The sequence below is a fragment of the Lethenteron reissneri genome, chromosome 37 (assembly GCF_015708825.2).
Source record: "Lethenteron reissneri isolate LAM-NWPU_2019-01 chromosome 37, ASM1570882v1, whole genome shotgun sequence".
NCBI classification, from domain to species: Eukaryota; Metazoa; Chordata; class Hyperoartia; order Petromyzontiformes; family Petromyzontidae; genus Lethenteron; species Lethenteron reissneri.
This window is the reverse complement of record NC_083815.1, coordinates 3,081,103-3,107,673: the sequence shown is the minus strand read 5'-3', so window position 1 is coordinate 3,107,673 and position 26,571 is coordinate 3,081,103. Positions and strand designations below refer to the sequence as shown.

General features: G+C 46.7%; 1 protein-coding gene across 1 annotated transcript; it reads left to right on the top strand.

Annotated features, from left to right (window-relative positions):
• Positions 1-15,858: 15,858 nt before the first annotated feature.
• On the top strand, positions 15,859-26,056 carry LOC133351372 (interferon-induced transmembrane protein 1-like). The gene is made up of 2 exons (XM_061566517.1): positions 15,859-16,367; positions 21,122-26,056. Exons 1-2 carry the CDS (start codon positions 16,083-16,085, stop codon positions 21,338-21,340), a joined length of 504 nt encoding a protein of 167 aa, XP_061422501.1. The 5' UTR covers positions 15,859-16,082; the 3' UTR covers positions 21,341-26,056.
• Positions 26,057-26,571: the final 515 nt, after the last annotated feature.

Sequence of the window (26,571 nt, the reverse complement as noted above, 5' to 3'; positions counted from 1 at the left end):
TTTATTATCTCCCTTCTGCGTGACTTTACCGAAAGAGCCAAGAATATGAATCCCGGCAGTCACGAAAGCTTTAAATCAAAATTTGTCACGAGCTAATTAATATTTTAACTTGTGACACGCTGTATAAAACTAGGTGAACCCCCGTCTCTATCAATGCAAGGGGCATTTATCCCTCGCGATCTGACAAAGCAAATCCTAATGATCGGTATGAGCTGTGGTCTATCCACTGCTGGATGACGATCTCCCCTTGTCGCCGCCGCCGTCCTAAACGATTCTGCGACGCCACGATCCAGAGGGGGGGGTGCAGCGAGTACCATGCCCGGCCGCCTTTGTATCCCCAAATGCTAATGTTAACACGCCGTACCAGCTGTTCATTTTAGACAGTCGATCTGCGGCGAGATCCGGGATATTTTTTTTTGCTTTGGAAAGGAAACATGTTAAATGGATAATGACAACGGCACACGTCATGACGATAGCAATGCAACTCTGACCGACACAAACTCCTGTGCACGGAGCAACTTTGCAAATGGTCACGCCGAGTGAAGTTGCGCACACGGACGTGCAATGTAGACACTGATTGAGAACGAGTGACTGATATTTTCATGTTCTAGAAGGGTGACGACCCGACCATTGGGTATACATATTCATAGTTGAGTCTGCATCTTCATAGAAACATCCAACAAATACACAATTGTCACAATTTTGCCACATCAAAGACATTACAGCCTATATAGGTTGGAAACACATTTTTTAAATGGTTTTTAATATCGAGATTTGCGAATCAGAATGAGAATGCGTATTTATACTGGAGGAATCCGAAGAGCTATAAAGCTCTTTTTCACAGACGTACAGTCGGGGCGGGTACGAACGTTCTAACAACAAATAAATATAACAACACGAGAGATATTAAGGTGCCAATTCCAAATATTACATCAGGTTAGATATCTTAGAACAAAAATTTTGACCATTCGTATAGACAGACTCATTTACAGCTGAATTTACCGCAAACACAAGCTTCTAAAAAAGTGTAATGTGTTGCAAATCGGCAGGTGGAAAAAAACGGTTTTGAAAATCAGCAACACCACTACTTAAATCGGTTAGCGTTGGCAAGCATGGCTATGCACACACCCACACACGCACACCCCATGGGCCAGAACAGACATTGGCACGACCCAACGTAAGCAAAACGTTAGTAGCACCGATACATATATACATGTATGGATGAGTGTATCGCTTGATAACCCACTCAGTTCACACGGTTATCACATCATTCACCCCCGTTGTTATCGGCCACCGCGCGAAGAGAAAGTGGCACAGTTTCAAAGTGATGCCACATCAGGTGAGATCTCTGGTCGGGGCTCTAACGCGCGCAACACGCAACAGCAAACGCCGCTCTGGCTACCTGTGGTCGATGGCAAGCAAGCGGCGAGGAACTGTCGCTGGTCGCAGGCGACTAAGCGGACACACCGCGTCCCCTTCTCTCTTTATTGCCGTATCGTGGAGTGGCGGGGGGCGGCGAGGGGGTGGTGCAGGTCAGGAGGTGGTAGCACTGATGATAAGAGGCGGGTGGTGGCAGGCGGGCGGGCGGGTGAGTTGTGTGCTATGTTGAATTTTGGGTGCCAGCAAAAAATAGACCCTTGGAACAAAAGTGAGTGGCCGTCTCTGGGCGGCTGAGCTTATCGCAATTAGGCGAGAGGCACGCGGTAATGGAGTGGGGTGGTGGTCGGGGAGGAGGTGGGGGAGTGGGCCAAGGCCATTCGCACGTAACTGGACCCCTACGTAAACACGAGGCTGTCCGGGCACAGGGGGCAAACGCAAGAATGGAAAGCTATGACTGACAGCTGGATGTGTGTGTGTGTGCGTACATGTGTGTGTGTGTTGAACTTCTTTCGCACCGTACGTAGCCAACCGTGCGTTTCATTACAGCCAAGAGAGTCCGGGAATTATTTTTGCCGCGCCGCGTCCAACTTGTCGAACGTCGTTCTTGTTCGTTGTCACTGAATGAATCAGTTCGCAGGATGACAGGGATGTGGGGTACAATAATACGGGGTTATTACGCATGGGTGTAATGGTTGTGAATACGCTTAGCAAAAAACATAAACCCAACCCCTACTCCAAACCAGACTTTGGCAGCGTTCCGGAAAATATCGAGCGAGAAATAAGCCCTGGCAGTGTGGTGGTGAGCGCAACGCTGCGCTACAAACCCGGCGACCCCGAGTTCGATTCCCGCTCACGGCTACCAACATCGAAGGCGATTATTTACACCGGTTCTGGGCCCCCTCTAGGTCGACTCAGCCTCAAATGAGTACCTAATGCCATGTGTAAACATCGTCACGAGCGAGACACAAGCGGCCGTGGCGTGGTGTTGGCCACCCGCCCCCTTGCGTGCCGTGCCGGCCTTCATAGGTGCTCGCTAACAGCACTTGCCCCAACAGTCTGTGAAGGCTATAAGGGGGATCTTCGTCTTTGTGCACGTATAGCAACACTGTGTCCGACAATCGCGAGTTGGTGGCGGAGGAACGCGAGTGACCAGCAGTGATGAATTGGCTTGTGCGTAAATTTTTACTCTGGTTGTGCTACAACAATAAAAAAAATAGACTGGTACTCGCCATGGTATTGTGGACTTGCATACAATGGGCGAGGGCCGGCGTAAGGTTATGAGCAGGGAGCAATGTTCATGGCAGCGTGGGAATACGGACTTTGGAGTACATTTTTGGCGAGTAAAAATGTTTAATTGTAATGTATCATCATCATGATCGTCGGTAGATGTGAATGGAGGAGTTTAGCGTTCAATGTCATTCAGTGGCCGGAGAGGGAAAGGATTTATAGACATGGAGATTAGTGAGTTTTAGGAACATCATCGTTGGTGAATAATGTGGATATTATAACCACCATTGCATTAATATCAACAATACCTCTTTATCAAACCATCACTACCCAAGTTAACATCAACACAATTCAATCATCATGAATTGTATCATGGACAATACAATTCCATCATCGCGATCATCACCGTCATGGTCCACAATCACACCGTTGTTTCTTGTACAGACATTTGTTCACCTGCAGACACTAATCACCGTTTATTTTATTTAACCAGGTTCATATTCAAATCTACAATTATTTAACCAGGTGAGCAATCTCGGGACCGGGGTTGCGAGAGTGACCGTGCTCTCCGTAAACGCAAACAAAACGAAGCAAATAGAAATAGGATCAAAAACAACCGCGTCGAAAATATTGCACCGACAGAACTCGACAGCGAAACAACACGTTCCCCGTCGCGCGAGTCGGCTCGGGCAGCTTGTGTTCGACTGATCACAGCACAATTCATTAGGACCACACAGTGCCCTGCTTGTGTACTCAGGTGTGCCGAATGGCTCGTTCTTCTCTTTGCACTTTCGCTCTTCGTCTCGGCTCTCAGCTGTCACATTTCCATTGCCACGCGCGCACACTTACGCGTGTTACTCGGTCAAAGTCAGGCCTCTGGGTCGTGTCCCTCCCTCTGGAGCTCCGTGTTTAACGATGACGGTATTGGTCTTGTGCAATAATGTGTGTGTGTGAAACGTAAACTTATGTTGTAAGAGTTTATGCATTCGCTCGGTCAGTTTGTAACTGGGGGGGGGGGGGGGGTGCTATAGCGCTTGTAAAAATTCTCAGATACGAACCAAAAGTTAGTATGAAGTCGTGTTACTAATAAGAGACTTGCCCTGATGGCCCAAGAGTTACCTCAACCTACGATCCAGAGCAAAGTGGACTATTTTCCAACATGCAAACGCGTTCGCCCCGACAGCTTCCACGCTGAAGGTGAAATGCTTCCAAAGACAAAACGCACGTTGGCAATCATTACGGAATTCACGCGTAAAATATTCTTCTTCTCTTTTTCTAACCCAAAAAACTCTATTATGGACAGTTATTGGTTGGATGAGGCGTTGACGGATATGCGTTCTCAACTCGATTAAATGAAAAATCCTTCAGGTGCTGTTCATAATTGGCTACTTGATTGATGGTCACATTCATTTGCACGTTCAGAACCTGTTTGTGCGTTTTGAGACGTGACTTATTTTGTAAGTACGATTTGGTATTGAACAATGCGGTGATGTTGATGACGCACCTTGATGATAAAGCATCAACAATCTCCACCACCGATGAAAAATTAACGAAAGGCCACGGGTCATGACCACAGAATTCAAACCATGGACCACTCTGTAACGCCACAACGCGCTCCGATCGTTTCACTCACACGCCAGGCGACCACTCCTGATGCCATCCACTGGCTCGCTCACACTCACCTCCACTTAGAAATATCGCTCAATCCCCCCCCCCCCCCTACAAGAGAAGCACTGATCGACTCATATGATGATAGCACATCAATGATGAGTATAACACCCATGTGATGACAATGGTAAAGATTTGTTTTAGAAATCGCGCCGTCCTGTTCAACAGGGCGTCTCGGAGTGATTTTCATCGCATCTCATCTCATCATTTTGAAAAGGCACCTCCAGTTGCGGCTGTCCCCGTGAGTACAAGGCGATTCATCGCCTCGCCTGCCAACGGGCAGTTGTCTGTCCGTAGAGGGCGATGATTGCTGTCTGTAATCCCAATTGAGAATGTGCAGATTTTATTTTCAGATTGTGCCCATTTCACCGGCACACACCGGCCTCCTCCTGGCCCTTTGACGTCAGGGGATCGTGAACAATCCACTGTGAAGCAGGACGCCGCGTAGCATTTGTACGGTTATTACACCCGCAGTGATAACCAGGGCGAACGCTGGATTCGAACCGTGAACAAGCGGCGAACGTGCTGCTGCAAGGCCACGTTACCTATGAAGATGGTAAATGGCATGCTATACTCAATGATGATGATGACACCCGTGATGATGGTGACTGTAATCATAACACCCATGATGATGGCAATGATGACACCCATGATGATGACTCCTTGATAATGATCACACCTTGATGATATTAAAATCACATCCATGACGATGATCATGAGGTCAATAATTGCAACGATTCAACGATTGTAATATAATTGCTATCCCCCATGAAGATGATTGTAACTATGATGATGATGATGGCAATGCTTTGGTTAGGTGGCCCAACAGGGCAATTGAGGTGATCGCCTCCCATGAGACATAAGGGGCAGATGACGCCACACATGCACCGCGGGGTGCGTTGTAAATTACGGGTTCACACGTGTGTGTGTATATATAGATGCTGTATAGTTGGGGGCAGAGAGGCTATACATGCGCCGAGCGTGCTGCCAGAGCCACTTGCCATAGGTTCTGGAAAGTTCCCCTCCACCCCTGGGTGACACGGGGGGGGGGGGGGGTCACCATGCTTGACGTGAAGTAGCAGGAATGTTTCGCTTGTCTATAAAGCAACACACACACACACGTGCGTGTGGCGTGCGTCATTTGACATTGACCCTCCTTCGCGACGCTTTAAAACAAATTAAAACACCCTCGCGAGAGCCTCTTATACGGCCGGCATCGCCAGAGAGAGTGGCGTGCAGAGAGCAACACGCGCATTGGAGAACACGGGCAAGTTGGACACACAAACCCACACAGAGACATCGTCACATTGACCGTATTGACCGTTAATAAGAGTAAAGTGGGCTCGGGCAGGATAAGTCATAACTCGAAGCAGGGCCGTCTATAGAGGGACGCGGGGCCCGGGGAAAATCCCACCGTGTCCCCCCCCCCTCCGCCGACGCCTTCAAACTAAACTGGAAGCATTACATCTGACGCCGTGATGTCGAAGCGCGCGGCCCCCAAAGCGCGGGGCCTGGGGCTGCCGCCCCGATGGTGGACAGCAACTAACGACGGAGTGGCGGCCAAATAAGGGGACACGCCGCCCAAGAGGGCCGAGGTGGAGCGATGAGCTCCTGTGCGGGTGCGAGGGTGGATTGTTGCATCGCAGAGAAGCGGGGGAGACAATCATTGACATTTGTACGGCGGATTGCATGCCGTAGGTTGCCGATGTACCGCTTATGGAAAGCAGGACATAAACAGAACCTGCCGGGTAAACGGCCAGAACTAGGGGGCAAATGCCAATTTCAGGAGGTGACGTTTCAAGAACAGACTTAAACATATCCAACGATTCTGCTTGTCTTATAATTATCAAAGACAAAGCGTTCCAAAGCTTGGAATCTGCACTGGCAAAAAGCCCAATCAGCCCAGGAAATGAGCCTTGCCCTGGGAGTACCTCGTAGAAAGCGATCCAAAGATATCGGGCACCTTGGGATGCCATTCATCCTGCAGTGAATAGAACATGGTCTTTCTCGCTGCCGCAGGTCGCTTTGACCATCACCGTGACCATGACATGTGCGCAGGTCTTGTTATCGGAGCTCGTGGAGTTGGGAGGAGCAAGAATAACAAACGCCGACGGGCACGGTCAGCCTGCCTCGTAAATCAGAGGCCGTGTTTGTGTAACGGCTTAACATTTTGGGACCCGCGGTGACAGCGAAACCCGCGTGGAATGGCAAGACCACCGTGACCTCCACTACCACCACCACCATCGCCATGTTCTGCTCTCACCTCCAGCCCACCCACACCCAACTAGCCCCCTCGGTCATCTCGCTCAGTGTCGTCTATTAGAGGAACGTGCAGTGCCGGATTGTCCTAGTAGCAAAAGTAGCTACATAAGTAGCTACGGGCCCCGCACTTTCAAGGGCCCCGCGCTAAATGCTTTCAAGCTATCAATTCCGGTTCAGTGATTCTGCACTTGCTCTATTACTATAGTACTATACTGCCTTCAACTTTTATGAACGACTGGGTGTTTAAGGTTGGGGATTTGTCGTATTATCTGGCTGTATAGCAAATGAAAAAATACAATTACTTTACTATGCAAGTTAGACATTTGTGTTTGAATATTTATGCCTTCTTTTTTCTTTTATGGCCCCTTTATAACATATGCTACAGGCCCCGCACTAGCTTAGCTCCGGCTCTTGAACCGTGCACAGCTGATGATGTATAAACCTCGTTATCGACCGTGCACCCACCGTCAGTGATCCAAGTTCTTTCCCTATAATATTCACCTGCGGTTCGCCAGCAATGAATGAAGCGAAGCTTGACTGAGGATGAGACACTGAACGTGTTAACCGGTCCAGAGTTGGCTTGCATTGAACAAATGCTGCTCGATCATGCACTCGAAGAAGGCCGATGGGCTGTGTAACACAATACTTGTTTTTTTTTTCTATGCCGGGCAGACGGATATGGAACGGGGGCGTCTTGTATATCGTGTTACTTCTATTAATCCCCAAGGACCGACAATAGTTGGTTTATCTTTCGTATCAACAAGTGGGCTCGCCTTGGACGTGACTCATGCTTTCGTGGTCACGAAAGCTCGCGGCGCAACACGTGGCACGATCGCAGACGTTCCAGTAAATGCGCGTGGGTTTCAGCAGATTCTGTACGTGATTAGCGCTGATGCGTCGCATCGGTGGTGGTATGTTAGATTGTTGTGAATTTCGATTTAAAGCTTTCGTGACTGCAGGGATTCATCTTCTTGGTTATTTCGGTAAAGTCACGCAGAAGTACACAAGTAGTGACTAAAGTCACTAAACCCATATCTGCATTTCCCATAAATATGCTAAATTACTCTTGATATGCAAATTCCTTTGTCAAGGCGCCCCTTCCCCCCTCCAAACCAACTTAAATATACGCTGCCAAGCCTGGTGGTGCCCATTCAGACGCTGTCTTTCCGACAGACCTGTTCTTCACCTGAGGACGGCTGCTTGCGTTGTGGCCGAAACGTCGTGAGAATTATTTTATTATGTTTTATTTTTATTGTTTCCCTTCTACGTGACTTTACCGAAAGAACCAAGACGATTGTTGTGAATGTTATCTCATTATTGTTGTTTATTGAAAGTAGGCCTGCGAGTGTCAATGGAAAGCGAATCCCAGGACATACACATCGGTTGCAATTCACGTTGGCTACATCCTCCGCACGAACGCGCAAATACAGTCCTGTATAGTTCATCAACACACACATTGCAAAATTGTAAACACGCGCCTGCCATCTGCTGGCTCGTATCGGCGTTGTGTGTTGTCCATTTGGAGTGAAAAAGGATATCAGTCAAGACTTGATTGAGAAATATCAAAATCTGAATCTTTATATCGACTGGAGAATGAATCCGATGAGCTATGAAGCTCTTCTTTCACAGATTCCCATTAGGGGCAGGTAAAAAAGTTAAAACAAACAATACACAAACCGATGAACCAGAAGTATACGAAAGGTAAGCTAGTCGCTAAAAATAGACGCGCAAAAGTAGGTACAGTAAGTATACATAAGTCAGCCGCACAGCGCTACAAATCCGGCCACCTGAGTTTGATCCCTAGCCAGGGATAAAGTTGGTGCTGAGTAATATCTGAACTGAATCCACACCGCCCTGTCCCTCCACTCCCCCTTCACACACTGACCCATCGTCGTTTAAGCATCGACAAACAACCTCCATCATCGATACGGCATGGAGGAGGCTTCATCCGTAATTGGCTTGACAAGGGATATCAATTGTAGTGAATGCATATTATTATTATTGAGGTTGCTAGACGCAGAGGAAAAAGCAGAAACATCCATTGTTGTACTGTAGTTTCTATGCTCCTGGGTCGATGCTCCCAATCGTCTGCAACCCGCACTGACCAGCTTAGCGCAGCGGTCAAGTGAAAGAACCCCCACGACCCGCAAGGTATGGAAGAGGCCCCTCCATCTAGTCGTGGATTAATATACACGATATATGTGGCGCAATACATATAGAGGCGCTTTAGTACCGCATATATAAAACACCATTTTTACGATAATTTGGAATTTAAAAAAAGAGTGAATGGAAGATAGTCTTGCGTAAGACAATGCGCACGTTTGTGTGTCATAGGCATTCATGAATCAGCCCCAGTGTGCTCTGTGGCTGCGGGTTGGCAGTGATCCAGCTTTGCTGGCTGAAATGCAGTAGTTCAGCTCCAGGCTGACTCCAGTAGCTCAGCTCTGGCTCCAGGCTGGCTCCAGTAGCTCAGCTCCAGTTGGGCTCCAGAGCTGGACGCCAGAGCTGATACCCCCGTCTTGCTTTTCCCAGGATGTCATCTTCGTTTTGGTGTAGTATCCAGTTTATAAGACTTTCCTGAAAGTAAGGCACACCACAAACGTGTGACCGATGATAGTAAAGTTAAATGAACCTGCTCTCTCACACACACACACCTACTGGATTATGACACGCACGTCAGCTTTTGTTTTAAAGTACCAGAAAATAAAATCTATCTTCTAATCCAGAGCATACGGTACCCGTCCAGGGAAACCTACCAGTATTTCTGGAAACAGTACAGATTAAAATCGCTGGGTTTTGTTGTAGATGTATGTCTCATCCCTTCTGGGAATTGTAAGACATTCTTCTATGGCTCAAATGTGTTGATGTTTATTTGTGTATCTCCACGAGGTATCAACCAGACCCTACCCCCTTGCTCCAGCAAACCCTTGCCTCTCTGCACACTTGCTGCTCCGGCTACTTTTAATCTGGCTTCAAACTTCGCAGCACAGCCCATTGTAGAGCTGAAAATTTGCAAAGTTCACTCTGGAGCTCCAGTGCTGGAAGACACCCAACCCTGCTGACTAAATGAGATCCCCATAGAAACGGTTACACGTCTTATTTTTTTGTTCTCTCTGACTCTCTCACTATTTATTCCTCCTGTATTGTTGGAGTTGCATTTCAAATGAGCATCGAACCCATATTTGAAAGAGCTGCGTCCTTTGGATTTGACATCTAGCCCTTCACCGGAATTGGTTCAAGCAAATATGACTTTGCCGATGATATGCTGTACTGCAATTCGAAAGCAGTCCAGAGTTTTCCTGGTGCGTGTACTTAATGCTGCTGAAATTATTCACTCACAGGAGCCCGATGTGTTGCGTAAACTGAAAAGGATAATATTCTTGGTTCTTCGGTAAAGTCACATAGAAGGGAAACAATAAAATCATTTTATTGTTTTATATTTTTATTATTTTATTGCTTGTTTTCTACGTGACTTTACCGAAAGAACCAAGAATATGAATCCCTGCAGTCACGAACGTTTTAAATCAAGCTGAAAAGGATAAGTTAATGTTTGTGTAGAGAGAGACATCTATGAAGGAAGCATTTTCTGCGCATCTATCTTAATATTTGACACGGTGTTTTTTTGTATTACATACCGTCCGTATTTGCCGGATTATAAGACGCTTCAGAAAGTAAGATGCATCTAGAGCTTTGGGATCGTTTTGAGATAACATATCGTTTATAATCGGGATAATACGGTATTGCTATGGAAAGCCATCTTCCAGGGGGTGGAGATGTCCTCTGGAAGCGGATTCTGAACAACCAGAATTCAACTTTTGTTCCCATAATGGATTTATGTAGGGTTAAATCGTGTAAGTATGAAGTCAATTAGCGCTATGCGGCCTCCACCAGTCGACAGAGCCACACTCATCAAGTTGTCACGTGGCGCACATTTGGCAATTGTTTTTCAGCAAACCGGTTGCGTCGAAAACCAAGGTACAGTGCTGTACATTTCGACACGTTGGTACGGCGTTTCGCTAAACTGCATCCAGCATCACCGGGCGTTAGCCAGAGCTGGGCTCTCATTGCGTGAATGGGATTCCTGATCTGAGTTCTTCATTAGACGGCATGGCGTCATCAGACCAATCATGCAGGTGAACCGGTTTGAGCTTGACTCATCGGAGGGAGAGGTTCATATTGCCGATTGCCTGGATTCCTGGTTGAGTATAATTTGCAGGGCTAAAATATGGTGAATGTATTCAATTGTGGGTTAGAAAAACAGCGATGGTGGTGGTGATAGTGATGAGACTGTAATAAGAGTGGGCCTTGAATAACATATCAACTTTGTGACAAGAGGATGACCCAAATCCAGATGGTGGTGGTGATGATTAGACTGTGAGTGGTCCTCATCCTGTGGGGTAGCAACTTGGCAACAGCAGCGCAATCTGACGCAAGGCAGGAAGCAAGCGACGTCGAGGTGTTCTGAAATCCGGAAGGGGCAGGGGGGGAATAATACACGTCTGTGGAAAAAAATAGCGCTTCATAGCTCATCGGATTCCTCCAGCATGCACGATCTCGGACACGCATTTGCGTGGTGCTGCGTCTTGGTGACTTGACTGACACGTGGCATTTTGGTTGTGTGTGCGTGAAGTTACGGCCAACGTCCACATTGCTTGCCGTACCGTACACGTGCAACTGGAGCGTGGCCACATCAGTGGCGCGCGATGATGAATCGTTTCCTGTAATATCCATGATCAAGTTCACGATGATATTCATGTAGAGTACATTGCAATCGCACTGTGGATACGATTTGATGTCCCCCCCTCCCCTTCCTACGTGTTGTATGCAATCATCATCAACCATCAGAAGTAGCCGTGGTCCATCCACTGAGGGATAAATCTTCCCCCCACCCCCGTCAGAAACCGAGCTGCTAGACAGCCTACGACGACCCTGTGATGTAACAACCTCAATGTATTGCTCCATCTCCTGGGTGGATGGGCTCTGGGACGCGTTTCATTCTTTCATTCCTTGGCCGCCACGATAATAATTCTCCTTCCGTGTGTGTGGGTTTCGCGGTTTATTGAAGATACAATGTTGATGCATGTGACTTCCCCAGCAGGGCAAAGCTCGCTTCTTACGAGATCTCCTCCTCCTTGGACAGAATCACTCTAATAATTCCTAAAACCATCATCCCTTCTGGCCACTACGCGCGCTTCCCAAGTTATTTAAATGAGAGTCTACGTATAAGACCCCCACCCACTACCACCACAGCACTTTCCCAGGATCGCCGTCATTGCCCCGATATGACATCGGCCAGCCCCTGATTTCTCGGAAGGCGGCACGGGGTGGGGGGGGAGGCTTGTTTGTGCAGCAGTGGGCTCGCCCGCGGCTCCGTGTCGCTCTAAATCGATCCCCGTCTCACGTGGAGGAGCATCGCAGAGACGTCGATTCTGAATACGTTTTGAGTAAAGGAAATGTTTCCATTGTCGCGAGTTAACTTCCTGCCACGCCCAAGCCGCAAAAAGGGAAGACTTCACTTATTCAATGAGCCGCATTTTGCCCTGAAATCGAAAACGCAATGTTGATCATCGTGATCTCCTATTTAGCCTGGAAGCCTGTATCGTGTAGGAGAGCAAGCAACCCCCAGCAACCCAACGTTTCCGACCGCATGCCAATGGTTGGCATGTTTTCCGGGAAGTCGTGTTTTAATACGAATTACTTACAGTGATGGATGAAGGCCTCCCAATATTTTGGCCGTTGGGGTTGTTTGGGCCCCCAACTTGACCACCAACGCCGGTCAGTGCGCGTTGGTGAACGCCACGAGTCCAGACCATCACTCGCCGCTGATGTTAACATGGCAATCGATCTCGGGTCACCGGGTTACCGCGCGGATTCGAACCGTGAACTTCTGCAAAAATTGCAAGCGCCGGGGAGCGTGTTACCCCCCCCCCCCCCCCCCCCCCCATCGAACACGTCAAGCATCGGTGGTTTCAAATAAATACAACACGCACATGCTGCATTGTGACCCGACAAACAAGTACGGTGAACCCACATCCTTCGCTGGCAGCGTCCCGTACGGCGCACATTGACGGTGCAGTGATTTGTGTATTTCTCTCGCTCAGTGGGGGGGGGGGGGGGGGGGTTGCGTGCTCTTCTGCTGTGTATCGTGGCAGCAATACGTGCGGGAGGTAAACGCCAACGTCGCGAGGTTCCTGCTCGCCACGCCGAGAGGGGCTTCGGCAGTGTTCACGTACGCGTACTATATTGTACATGGTGGTCCAGATGTATTGTGCCCCCCCCCCCTACACCCCAATTAATTCACCAATACATTCCCCCCAATGCCCCGTGATATGTTCATTAAAAAAAAAAATTAACCTTACTTTAAAAATATTAAGTTTTCGATAATTAAATATGGGTCACAAGACATCTGGACTCCGCTGTAGTTGTGCCATCCCCGACGTTGAACACAATCGCCTGTGATTCACTATCTGCATGGCCACAATCGCACGACTGCCGATTGCCTTTTAACTTTCCACTCATGAAGGAGCTGTGCCCATCGGGGAACTATTGTTTTACATTGACAGCCACACAATCAAAAGAGAACACGTGGATTAGAGAACACACGCGGGGTTTGTTGGGACAAATTCAATCAGTTTTCGAGAGAATGAGTGGGGTGGGGGCAAGACGGACAACTTCGCTAGACGGTACGACAGCAATGAAGTGAACTGCCAAGGAATGGAACGCATCCGTGATACCGAGGAGGATCAGCTGGTTGTGCAGGTGAGAGTCGGTGGATTGTTACATGGCAGCCAAGAAACCCGTGAGAGATGGCAGAGGCTTGGTAGAGGCAGTCATCCAGCAGTGGATTGACCATGCCTACTGGTGCTGATGATGATAATGGCTCGGGTAAAACAAACGCCCTCTTACAAAAAAAGTTACAGAGCATCGATCGGTGACGAGATGTTACCTACCTTGCCGGGTATACAGGAGGCTGGTGGGTTCGATTCTGATCCTGACACCTGCTGTATATTTGGAGTTTTCACGTCTCTCTTTCTCTCGCCGTGGTCGCGTGGATTTTTCTTCGGGTCCTCTGGTTTTCCCCCTCCACATTTCTAATCGTCTCTACGCCTTTAGAGTATTTGGCTGCTGCTATACAATTCCACACGGTGATAAGGCACTTCATACCTGTCAACCCATACGGTTTACCCCGTGTTCTTCTACAGGGCAATTGAGTTTTCAGGTCCACACAGCGTGCAGCCGTATCAATACGGGCAACATTTTTTAGTCATTTAGTTTGTGTTTCTCACCCTTGTGATGGGACTTTGTAGGATGAACGTTGAGATTCATAAGCGCACGGGGTGACTAATACAGTCTGAATTGGTCTGTGATAAGGTAGGGCGCTGATAAGGGATTGCCATATGTGTAATAGTGTAGTGTATAGAAGTGTATATCGTAGTGTATATGTTGCACACTCGAAACGAAGGACGTGGGCAGGTGCTCCAAATCGAGGGCAAACACATTGATTGTGGTTAATCTGTAGAATGCCACAGCACGTGTCACACACAGCAATTATTCACCGAGTCGCCATTAACCACGTGACTTGTGTCCACGTCCAGTTAATCATTAACAGTTGTCTCTTCAACCCACTTCTACTACTGATAAACCATCTTTTTTTCTTTGACAATAACATTTGCACTTCGGCTATTCGAATATTACTTTAATCCTAAGCTGTATGTCTATCTATACCATGCACTTATATTGGTATCTTACACACATTATCTGTACTGTATGTGTACAGTATACATACTGTATTTGTCACCATTGTACAAGTTACTACTTTACATGTGTTCTATTCTCAATAGCATTGCCAGTAGTCATACTCTGGGTACATGGGCATGGTTATAAAATAAACAGTATTAGGGTTAGAGAATTTTTGAATTACAAGTATTAACTACAGTACACCATCCATTACAATGCACAGTACTAAAACCCGTCCAATTGAATATATCACAAACTAGCAATTCAAAGCCAAGCTTGAAGTCTAGAACAAGTCTAGAACATTTATATAACGGTCAAAAACAACCTTTGGGTCCTTTGCCTGTAGAATGCAACAGCACGTGTGTCACACACAGCAATCTTCACTTAGTCGCCATTAACCACGTGGCTGGTGTACACGTCCGGTGAATAAATAACCCTGCCAGCCACCCACAGGCCCAACTCAGTCATCACATGCTGGTGTACACACGTGCATTGATGTACTGCACAGGACTTATTAAAAGAGTGGTCCATTCCTAATGTGCCACATATAGTAGTGTCGTGTGAAGGATAAACTTTGAGATTCATCAGGGCACGGGGTGACCAATAAGGTCTGAATTGGTCTGTGATGAAGTAGGCACTGATAAAGGATTGACAGATATATAGTAGTGTGGTGTATAGTAGTGCATAGCGTAGTGTATAGTGTAGTGTATAGTAGTGTAGTGTGTAGGATGAACTTTGAGATTTATAAGGGCACGTGGTGATTAATACGGTCTAAATTGGTCTGTGATAAGGCCGGCACTGATGAGGGTTTGTAGATAGGTGTGCACTCGTCGTTGAGCTAACATTTGTGATAGCCAGTGTCGCTTCTGGAAAAAAAAAGCAAGCTGTACAGCCCAGTGGGCCTTATCTAATCAAATAATAAACAGTTTACAGTTTCGATAATTGTTTGTTTACCCTTCTATCTGGCAACAAAACTGACACCTTTTTTTTACAAGGAGTCATGTTTGCATAGTCTCACATGGGTTGGACCAGATGACGTCTTTTGGCGTCATCTGGTCCAACCCATGTGAGACTAGGCTCTAAGGAAAGCTGTCTCGGGTGTGGACCAATCAACTTCAAGGACAGTGCATACATTATCAGAGTTATGTTTTTTGTTTGCATTATGACTGCAGGTATTGTGGTCTATGCAAACATGACTCCTTGTAAAAAAGGTGTCAATTTTGTTGCCAGATAGAAGGGTAAAAAAGCAATTATCATATTTTTTACTGGCAAATGAGGTTCCAATGGTGTAAAAGTGTACAGTTTCATTCACGTCCCAATTAGTTCTACCTGATGACGGTTGCGTGTATTGCAATCGAAACGTCGTACTCTATTATTTAATTCATTTTCTTTCTACGTGCCTTCACCGAAAGAACCAAAGAGTAATTCCTGTAAGTCACGAAAGCATCAAAGCAAGTCCCCCCATTCATTCCATTCACGAAATGTCACTAGGGAATCGATTCCAGTTCTCCCGCGCGCCAAATCGAGCGTCGGCCTTGAGAATCGATCCGGCGTCTCCTGCCCCTCCCACTGCCCTGCCCCCCCCGCCCTGTCTCACGTTGCCTTGCTGTCACATTTGAGCGGTCGTCATTGTCCTGTAGTGTCGCGAGTCAATAAAAACACAACACACACACACACAGCACACGATACGCAACAACAGGCGGCGAGTACACACTTAACATACGCACGCGTACACAACACAGACGTTCACGCAACAGCATACACAGCAGCAGCAGCACACCACGTTGAAGGAAGACAAACAAACCATCATGAACCCTCAGTACCAACGCTTGGACGAGGCCGGTGGCTACCGACCGGGTCCCATGGGGGTCCCGATGCAAGACGTGTGCGCCGGGGTGGTCGTGGTGGGGCCGGGATACGATCGCGGGGGTCCACCCCCATCGTCTGGGTCGCCTCCCGGCATGGTGAACGCCGGCCCCTGGGAGTCGGGCATCGTGTCGGAAGTCCGCGACTATTTGGCGTGGTCGCTGTGCAGCATGATGCACGTCAACGTGTGCTGCCTTGGATTCCTGGCGGCTGTTTTCTCCATCAAGGTGAGATCCCCACCCACCCCACCCCCACCTCACCCCACCCACCCCACCCCACCCACCCGTACCTGCGCCGTCGCTTCCTTACCTGTGCGAGTTCTCACACCTGTCACAACCCCTTGTCGGATCGATTCAGAGATTATTGGTCACCCCGTGCCCCTTTAAATCTCAACGTTCGCCCTACAAAGTCCCGGCACAAGGGAGAAACACAAATAAATAGACAAACACAATGGGTAGTTTTTTTGCCCCGCTTTGAAACGGCTGTTCAATGTGTGCAAAAAAAACCGAAAGAACCTGCAAAACCCAATGTCCCTGCACGGTTATTAAGGACTCCATCATCGTCGTCGTAGTCGTAACCACCGCCACCATCTGACCTCCTAAGGTCGTCTCCGCGCTCACACAGGCGACGTTGGCCTCCTCCTCACCGTCTCATCATCACCACCACTTCTCTCCAGGAGTCTTGGGTCTTTGTTGCGAAAAAAGTTCAATGGTGCCACGCCAATTGTCTGTCCGTGACATTTCTCCCCAACTTGCACAGCAGATGCAACCTCCCTCCTTAATGTTTAGAGAAACATGTCACTGCCCCCACCCCCCACCTTCCTCCACAACATACCCAAAACAAAACAGTAAAATGTACCCCCTCCTTGAAGATGGTTTCCGCTTATTAAAAATGTGTGTTCCACTACACGTGGACGGATAACATCGAAGCATGGCCGAGACTCGCGCTGCAGGAAAGCAGAAGTCGGTGGCGAAGGATGATTGCCCAAGGTGCGTCCAACCCTCGGATCGAGGATGGTGGAAGACGACGAGAAGAATACACTGCCGTATATTCCAGCAATTAAACACCGCACCGAACGTGTACTGACTGAACTGACCTTGCTCGCACTGCATATAAGTCGACGGGTTAAGGTTTTGTTTTCGCCCGAAAAAATAAATGCACAAGACGACCGATGCAGCAGCATTATAAGGCTAAGCTGCTCTGAGCCTGGACAGTGCTTGGATGAGCGACCACCATGCATTAAAAACTGGTACTCATAGGATACTGCAGTTCTATGTTGTGGATTGCAGAGCCCATTGCAGCAAAATCCTGTTGTACTGCATTTCAATGCCAAACCCCCCCCCCCCACGTATATGTAACTCCGCCTTAACTGGCATTGAACAGTGTGTGAACTAAGGTCAGATGACCACCACGACTCACACGTAGACATTGTTCGAGTCGAGCAGTGGCTTGACAGTGGGCTGCACAAATCTGGCTGTCGCCTGATGATGCTGGTTGTAATTACTGGCGAAACGTCGCACTCGAATTGTGAATGTTGTGCGTTTACTCTCCAACACACCGGTGTGCTATGCTCGTAACGAATTAGCACGTTTTGTTTACGTGACAAACCTTACTAATTGGCTGTGTCGGGTGGTGGCGGGTTTAACAACACATTTACGCGATCTAACCCAGAGAAACATCTTGTGGATAAAATCGGTTGCGAAAGCCTACGTGTTAAACTTGGGCTGCACTTGTCCAAGACGTCTGTGGATAATAACAGGCAAAGGTCAAACCACAACCATAAACCCTAACCACAAACCCGTAACGTATCGTCCCTACTCCTACACCCCAACCAATAATCCCAATCTAAAACAAACACCACTGGGCAACCTGAAGTGCGGAAGGCCGATAGGTCGATGTCATAAAACGTAATTGTATTTTTGTACTTGGAGAGCCAGACTTGTTGATTTATTGTTGTCTTCCTCGATGATAAACAACGCACACGATCAGGGTTTGTGCACGTTTCCTGTGGTGTACTCCGAGCAAGTAGTGTGGTTGGATGTATGGATCTTATCTGTGACATGCCACCCAGATGGCATCGTTTAATCGGACTAACATTTCTGAAGAATCCCAGAGAGTTGACACCGATGCACGTGCTATTGCTCCTCCACAATATTGGCGTAGGCCAATAAGTATGTATTTATTTTGAACGTATTTCGAACTTTTCTAATGCGAAGTGCGGGGAAAGGACAACAAACTAAACACAACAAGCAGTTCTAAATAAATTAGTTTTCAATCTAGATTTAAAAGTGCATGGCTCCAGTGGCTTCCTAAATTCGGGAGGAAGAAAGGTGGCAACGTGGTTAGACTAGTGTTTCACTCACTAACATGGTGTAGGTTATGAGTTCAAGCTCTGGTCTGGGGCCAACTTGACATCTTATCTTCCTATTCATTCATTGAGATAAGTATTCGACAACCCTTGCCAAGGGAATGTGGAATTTCCACTTTTGGCTAAATGTCCCCAATGGATGAGAGTGATGTCCCCTTTGCTTGTCTGTGCACAGGGAGACATTTGGTACACATGAAAGGAAGATGCACGCTATTCAGTAGCGTAGCATGGTTGGCATGGTTCCCTGCTTCACGGATTGAAACAGGGCCTCCTTTTCAGATTTCCACCACCTTCATAGTCGGCACCTTGACCCCTCCGGCCCATGGGCCGTGGTGCAGTTGCACCGCCTTTCACACTCTCATCTGCGTGCAACTTTGAGGCTATTACTATAGGTAAACACTCAGAAAATAAAACTTTCACTTCCCATGTAAAACACTTAACCGCTTACCCATCGGATAATGTACTCATTATTTTTTAATTATTACTGAGTGGCAGCCAAGGAATGGAACGCTTCCAAGATTACATCCGGCGATGATGTAGATGGATGTAATTAGCTCATGTTTAGGTGCTCGGTGGATAATTGCATCCCAGGGTCGTGAGAAATGGCGATGGCTGGGGGAGCCCTTAATATAGCAGTGGACTGACCATGGCCGTTGATGAATTATTCCCTCTGCTAAAAACAGGATCTGTGAAGAACAGGAAAAATAAGTGTGTTCGTCAATGATTACACAGTCTTTTAAATGCCAGTGTCTGGCCCTAAGGCACATAAGTTACACATTGCAGTGCCTTGTGGGAATGGGCTGTACACACTGTACAGAGTTGGCAGGAAGTGCCTATACTCCTACCTTAGCGGTTAATCTGTCATCAGCAATCCAGTGCTGGATGAAGACCTCCTCAAGCCTTCGCAATCTGTCACGGTCCAGCGATTGGACAATTCACCCAGCTCCTGGATGCAGGCAGAACTTAACATCGGACCAATCGCGGTGGCCATATTTTTCGGCGTGTAGCATTCTTTGGCTGCCACTCCTCCATCCATCACGACCACCAGTCGAGCGGCAAAGTCGTAGCCAAGTAATGAAACGCGTCCTAGACTACGTCAGCCAAGGAGACGGAGCAGTAGCTAGGTGGATTTTTACATTGCTGGAACGGCGGAAATTTTCTGCGGCTTGGGAGGGCCTTCATCAGATGTCAACTACCTTGCTTGGTATACAGGAGGTCGTGGGTTCCATCCCAATCCTTGCATGTCTATCTTCCCAATAGTTGCGTGGTTTTTTCTCCGGGTCCTCCGGTTTTTCCCTCCACATTTAGAATCAACATGCGTTTACAGGATTTGGCTGTTATAAATTATTTCCACATGATAAGCCACTTCGTTCAGCTATCATTTGTAATAGCCAGGTCACTTTTTAAAACGAGCTATATAGCTCAGTGAGTCTTAACTGGTAAAAAATAAAAAAGCAGTTCATCCATCAGTGCATTGGCCATGATTTATGATGCTGATGAAGATGTTGGTGAAAGTTGCAAGGGGTATAGAGAATTTCCCCACCATCTACGTCCTTCCCAAGTACAACTGTGTAGGTTTTTCACGGTTTTCTCCATGCAGCTTTCCACTGCGTTTTCTTCGGGTTGTTACTACTGTGTGTTCGGTTCCTGTAGAAGCTCCCCCAGCATGTGCAACGAAACTCCGGGACGTTGTGCTGAACAACACGCCGCACACATCCGAATACACGGTCACCTTTTGCAGGCATTGGAGCGATGACTTTTAATCTGTGGAGACTAGAAAAACCGGAATATCACAATAAGAGAAACTGCTTTGTGCCGGACTAGGCATAACACGGTTGTAGCCACGGGGAGGGGGTGACTTTCAATGTCTCCTCTTAAAACAACAGTTCATGGCCGAGATCAGATAGTAATCCTGCCATTGTCGATACCAACCCCAACCCAAGATAAAATGTAATAATACAAAGCCATTGCAAGCCTTATATGGTATGTTGAACTTATTTTGCACTGTAAGTAGCCAACCATGCTAATTGGAAGTGCGGGGAGGGATCAACAAACTAACTTCTTCTTGGTTCGTTCGGTAAAGTCACGAAGAATAGAAATAATAAAATAATTAAAATAAACATAATAAAATAATTCTCACGACGTTTCGGCCACAACGCAAGCAGCCGTCCTCAGGTGAAGAACAGGTCTGTCATTCAGACTCTGTCTTATCGACAGACCTGTTCTTCACCTGAGGACGGCTGCTTGCGTTGTGGCCGAAACGTCGTGAGAATTATTTTATTATGTTTTATTTTTTATTATTTTATTACTTCCCTTCTACGTGACTTTACCGAATGAACCAAGAAGATGAATCCCTGCAGTCACGAAAGCTTTAAATCGAAATTTAATTATTTTATTATGTTTTATTTTTATTATTTTATTATTTCCATTCTACGTGACTTTACCGAAAGAACCAAGAAGATGAATCCCTGCAGTCACGAAAGCTTTAAATCGAAGTTCTTAATTATTTTGATTTGAACGTCCCCCCATTTTTGTTTCACTTGTTAAACGCGACCGTGGATGTTTCTTTCCCCCCTTCCCCACCCCTCCGTCTGCCGTTGCGTTGTGGCGCAGGCCCGGGATCGCAAACATCTGCACGACGTGGCGGGTGCACGTCACTACGGCAACATCTCGCTGACCCTCAACATCATCGCGTTGCTGCTTGGCCTGGTGGTGTGCGGGCTGTTCATATACGGCGTGATTATGCTCGCCAACAGCTACGTCGACATCATGCACAAGCTGGACCACGAGAATCAACCCTCCACCTTCAACAACAACAACATGATTGGGTAGTTGTTGCCCACGTGGGTTGTTGTGTAGGGATGGGCTAGGAGGGGAAGCCAGGCACGTGGGTGTGGGAACAAGGAAGTTGGGGTAGCGCGAAAGGTTTTATTCGCGAATTTGTGGCTTGCATACTTCGCGTTGGGTTTTTTTTGTGCAAAAGGTGGAAAGTTGCCTTATCAGTTGCAAGTTGATATTAGTGGTAATATGGCCGAATTGGATTGCTGCATGGCCAGTATTTTCACTAGATATTGGCGGAAAGCGCTTGTACAATTTGGAAGAATGTTTCATTCCCTGCCAAATGTTGGTTGGGGGAAATTGTTCTCCCAAATAATTAGTAAAAAGTGCCTCCGCCAACAAATTGAGACCCGCACGGTGTATTAAGCCTTAAAATGGTATTGCAGTCAACTTTACAAAGAATTTGACTTTTTAAATACGTGAAAATATAATTTTAACTAAATTGTGTTTGCGGGGAAAGGGATTTGAAAACAATAATTTCAACAAAAATATCTACCAGCACCACCCCCACTGATTTTTTTTTTACTTTACTTCTTCAAAAAGACCCAGACTGTAAAATTGTAGGATCACGTTAAGATTCACATCTTGACGAAACGGCCGATTCACTTTACATCGTGTCAGCGATTTGCTTGATTTTTTTTGCCAAAATAATCGCAGAGGAAAGCCAACATCGTTGTGACAAAGACCACCCGTATAGCCTTTAACGGAATGATGGGGCAAGTGCTGTTGAAGGCTGGCATGGCGCACAACAGGGGTGGGTGGCCAACACCATACCCGGCCGGCCGCCTTTGTCTCCCCAGTGCTGATATTTAAACAACAGGCTGAGTGGACAAAGGGGTAGGCCCAGGACCGGTTCAGATAATCATCACTGGTGTTGGCCGTGAGCGGGAATCCAACTTGGGTCGCCGGGTTCGTAGCGCTGCACGCTAACCGGTGCACTACAGACACACACAATATGCATTCAGAGCAAACAAATCAATACATGATACTTCATAGCAGTTTATACGGGAACCCATTGTACGCGTCAATCACCGGCAGTGCCTGAACTAATCCAATCAACGTGATTTGTTTGACACCTGCCGAGGAGAACCCTCAAGGACTGCAGTTGAAACTTCCGTCCCGTTTACCACCCGATGAACAAGCAGCAAATATTTAACCAACAGTAGCACTTGTTTCGTCGCTGACTTAATTTCACTTTTAAAAAGGGATCTTTATTTTTACGAGGTGGATGTAGACGAAAGAATCGCACGTGCTGTTTTAGTATAATCACATTGGTGTTGCTTTAGATAGGTGTCTTTTTTATTAATATGGATAAAAGCTCAAGGGACAGTCCTAAAATGTCTTGCTTGTGCAGTTGCTGGTGGAAGGGTATCCACTGGAGGGAGCCCTGGAGGACTAATACGAGTCCAGTAAAAGCTTGGATTGCGAGTAACTTTGTCTGCGAGTGTTTTGCAAGACGAGCATTTTTTTAAAATATATTTTAACTTGATGGACGAGCGAGGTCTTGCAATACGAGCAGTACGTATACGCTTTGTCTGCCGAGCGTCACGTGATCACAACTGAGCCGATGGTTCTTCTCTCTCGCTGCGGGATTGTGGGTAATCGTCTCCCATGCTCGGTCTCAGTCGGCGTGCCTCACTCGTATAGTCAACATCCGTGCGAGCGTACAGTATACTGTTTACTAGTGTTGTGATCACGTGTGTGTGCATAAAGCGTTTTTTTTTTATTTTGTGTCCAAGTGTAGTGACTGTTCTTTAGTACACATTTCCGCGAAATCCTCAAAAGGAGGCAAAAACAAGTGTCATTGGATATGTTCCTTGTTAAAGTCGCACAAAAAGAAAAATATTCCAGTGAGCCAACAGATAGCAGTGATTCCATTAGTGACAGTGAAAGTCATCCTACACAATAACCCTCCTCCTCTCCTCTCTCTCGTCTCCCTCACACCAGCCACGATTAAATTTAATGAATACATTTGATTACTTTATATTCAATTTAAATAATACAAATATTAAAAGGTATTTTGTATTAATCATTTTTTATGAATATTTTCGGGTTGTGGAACGAATCATCTGAGTTTCCATTATTTCTTATGGGGAAATTCGCTTTGATATACGAGTGCTTTGGATTACAAACACGTTTCCGAAACGAATTATGCTCGCAATCCAAGGTTTTACTGTGATGCACGTTACACTACAGGCAGTCCCCGGGTTACAGAAGGGTTAGGTTCCAGAGAACGATCCGTAACCCAAATTACCCGTATGTCGGAAACTGAACAATTTCCCCCCCCCAAACTCGAGATTAATTCCATTTTACCTTAATCCTCGTGAAGCTCGTGGGAGGTATGAGGCGGCCGCCCGCTTTACGCCTCGCTCCGCGGTGTTCGTCCGCAACCTCACTGCGCTGCACTGCTTGCGTTTGCACAACTAAGGCAAACATTTACACGTCTTAAATTTTTTTAACACTTTAGGGGGACCATTTTCGTGAGGTCGGATTTCCGCAAGTCGGGTCTTACGCAACCCGGGAACTATTGTAGTGGATTTCCTCTCTTTAATGCGGCTTTATTTCGTGCCATTTCCCGTATATATCCAGATAACCTATTTATACCCAAAATTCGCTCAGCACGGTTTAAATTCACTACACACGCGGCTTTACAGTTTGACGTGGGACAACATTGTGTGTGTGTGTCGCAGAACCGGCCCTAGACCTTTGGGTGCCCTAAGCAAAATATGGTTGGAGGCCCCTTTGATGTATGATTTTTTTCACCCACGAGCTAGCAGTGACTCTAGGGGGCCCTCTGCTGGCCACGGGGCCCTTTGCAATTGCAAGGGTCGCTTAGTGGCTGGGCCGGCTCTGGTGTGTCGTATAAAGTGTGTGTACTGTGTCAGGTCTCCGTGCAGTTTTTCTTTGTGCGCCATTTTCTTTGAACGCATCTACCGCATAAAGCCACGGGTGGCGAGATGTTAGCTACCTCGCCTGGTACACAGGAGGTCATGGGTTCGATCCAGACCCTGACGGCTGTCAATATGGAGTTTGCAAGTTTTCTTCCCACGGTCGCGTAGATTGTTCTTCGTGTCTAGAATCATCCGTTTGGACTATTTGGCTGCTAACAATGAGGAAAGTTTCTTCAACTGGCACCCTCCCCCCCACACCACCGCTACTGTCCACCGATTAATACCATCGGCAGGCAGGTCGTGTCTGGTAAGATAAAATGTGGGCATTTCCACCTCTTCCAAGACGCCCACTTCCCCACTTACCAGCTTGCGAAAAGTAGGCCAAAACACTTTGCGGAGGGGCTCTGTGGAAACAGCTGCCTGTAGTGGAATCCCTTCGGCTAGCGTGGCATTGATGCAAGCAATTGCAGGGCTGCGCCTTTACCTTTCACGCACGTTGTTCTGCTTCCAGCACTGAGAGTGCCCTTATTTTTGTGTGGTAGGAACGTGTGTGTGTGTGTGAGAGCTCTCGTTATATTTTTCTTATTATTGAGAAATCGTCATCTGGTTAGGCGACCTTTGTGTTAGAAGAATTTGTTGGAATGCAACTTTATACTTTTATAATGTTTGTTGTGTATGGTGTTTTTGTTTGCCATCCATCTATTTAGAGCCAAAACCCGCAGCTTCCTCACTACTGCTTAAAATAAATAGTGTGCTTCTGTGAATAACAACACATTTTAAGCAACCTAATGCGTGCATTGTAAGCGATAAAAAATGTACAGATCACAACACTCCCACTTCGTGCCAAGGAGTTATTCACCAACGATAACAAAACAAGTGTAATGTGTGCAGTCAGGATAGCCTGAGTTTATTGAAGGTTGCATTCAGGATGGTCCTGCATTGCGATATGGAGTAAGCTGGAGTACCCAGATAAATCCAAGGGGATGACACTGTAAGACAGGGTTACCCCACACTCCAGGCCTCCCGTGACCCACTAAGCGAATTAACACTGCGGCAAGAGAGCCAATTCACATGAATTCTAGATTTGAAGCTTTCGTAACTGCAAGGATTCATACTCTTGGGCTTTTTCGGTAAAGTCACGTAGGTAAAAACATAGAAATAAAATTATTTTATTAAATAAAAATGAAATTAATAATAGAAATCATTTTTTATTATTATTTTATTTCTATTATTACTTTTATTTTACATTTTTACCTACGTGACTTTACCGAAAAAGCCTAAGAGTAATTCACATGAAGCTTGCGATCTCCGTGTGCCCTTGACGCAGCGGGAATTGCTTAACCACAGCGCGTGGGACGTGTTTAACAATCATCAGGCGCGTGCGGCGTGGAACGAGTTAATTCGCATGTTAAATGCCGCGTTAATTTGGGCAAATGCGGAGAGACGGAGTAGCGTGATAGTTCGCGAGGACTGGAGTTTCGGAAATCCTGATCTCAGGTCTGCACACATGGCTTCAAAAAGGACACCCTCAGTGGCCGAATCCACCTGACCGTGCACTGATCGTGATTAATTTGATTGCCGTGTGGTGGAGTTCAAATATTTGCCCACTCGGACGTGTGGATGATGGGAGAGGCGCTATATAATGACGTGGTTCTTGTTGCCATTCGTGTTTATTTTGATCGAACGCAATTTGTAGGAGGAAAGGGACGAGAATTGCGCGGTTGTTTGTTGGGAAAGTGATAAGATTGTAACATTCTAAAGTTTTAGTCGCTTTTATATCGCTGTAAACCATTAAAGCGAACATTTTTGATGCTCACAATGGAGATCTGTTTTTATATTTGTGTGCGTTAAATTTTTATATTTAGCTATTTTTGCAATGATAATTGTTTTTTTACCCCTTTTTCTGGCAACAAAACTGACACCTTTTTACAAGGAGTCATGTTTGCATAGACCACAATACCTGCAGTCATAATGCAAAAAAAAACATAACTCTGATAATGTATGCACTGTCCTTGAAGTTGATTGGTCCACACCCGAGACAGCTTTTTGGCGTCATCTGGTCCAACACCATGTGAGACTAGGCTCTAAGGAAAGCTGTCTCGGGTGTGGACCAATCAACTTCAAGGACAATGCATACATTATCAGAGTTATGTTTTTTGTTTGCATTATGACTGCAGGTATTGTGCTCAATGCAAACATGACTCCTCGTAAAAAAAGGTGTCAGTTTTGTTGCCAGATAGAAGGGTAAATTTTTTTTATATTTTTTACTGACAAATGAGGTTCCAATGTTATTTTTGCAATGTTCTCATTGTGCCGTTGGGAGTCGTGCCGAGA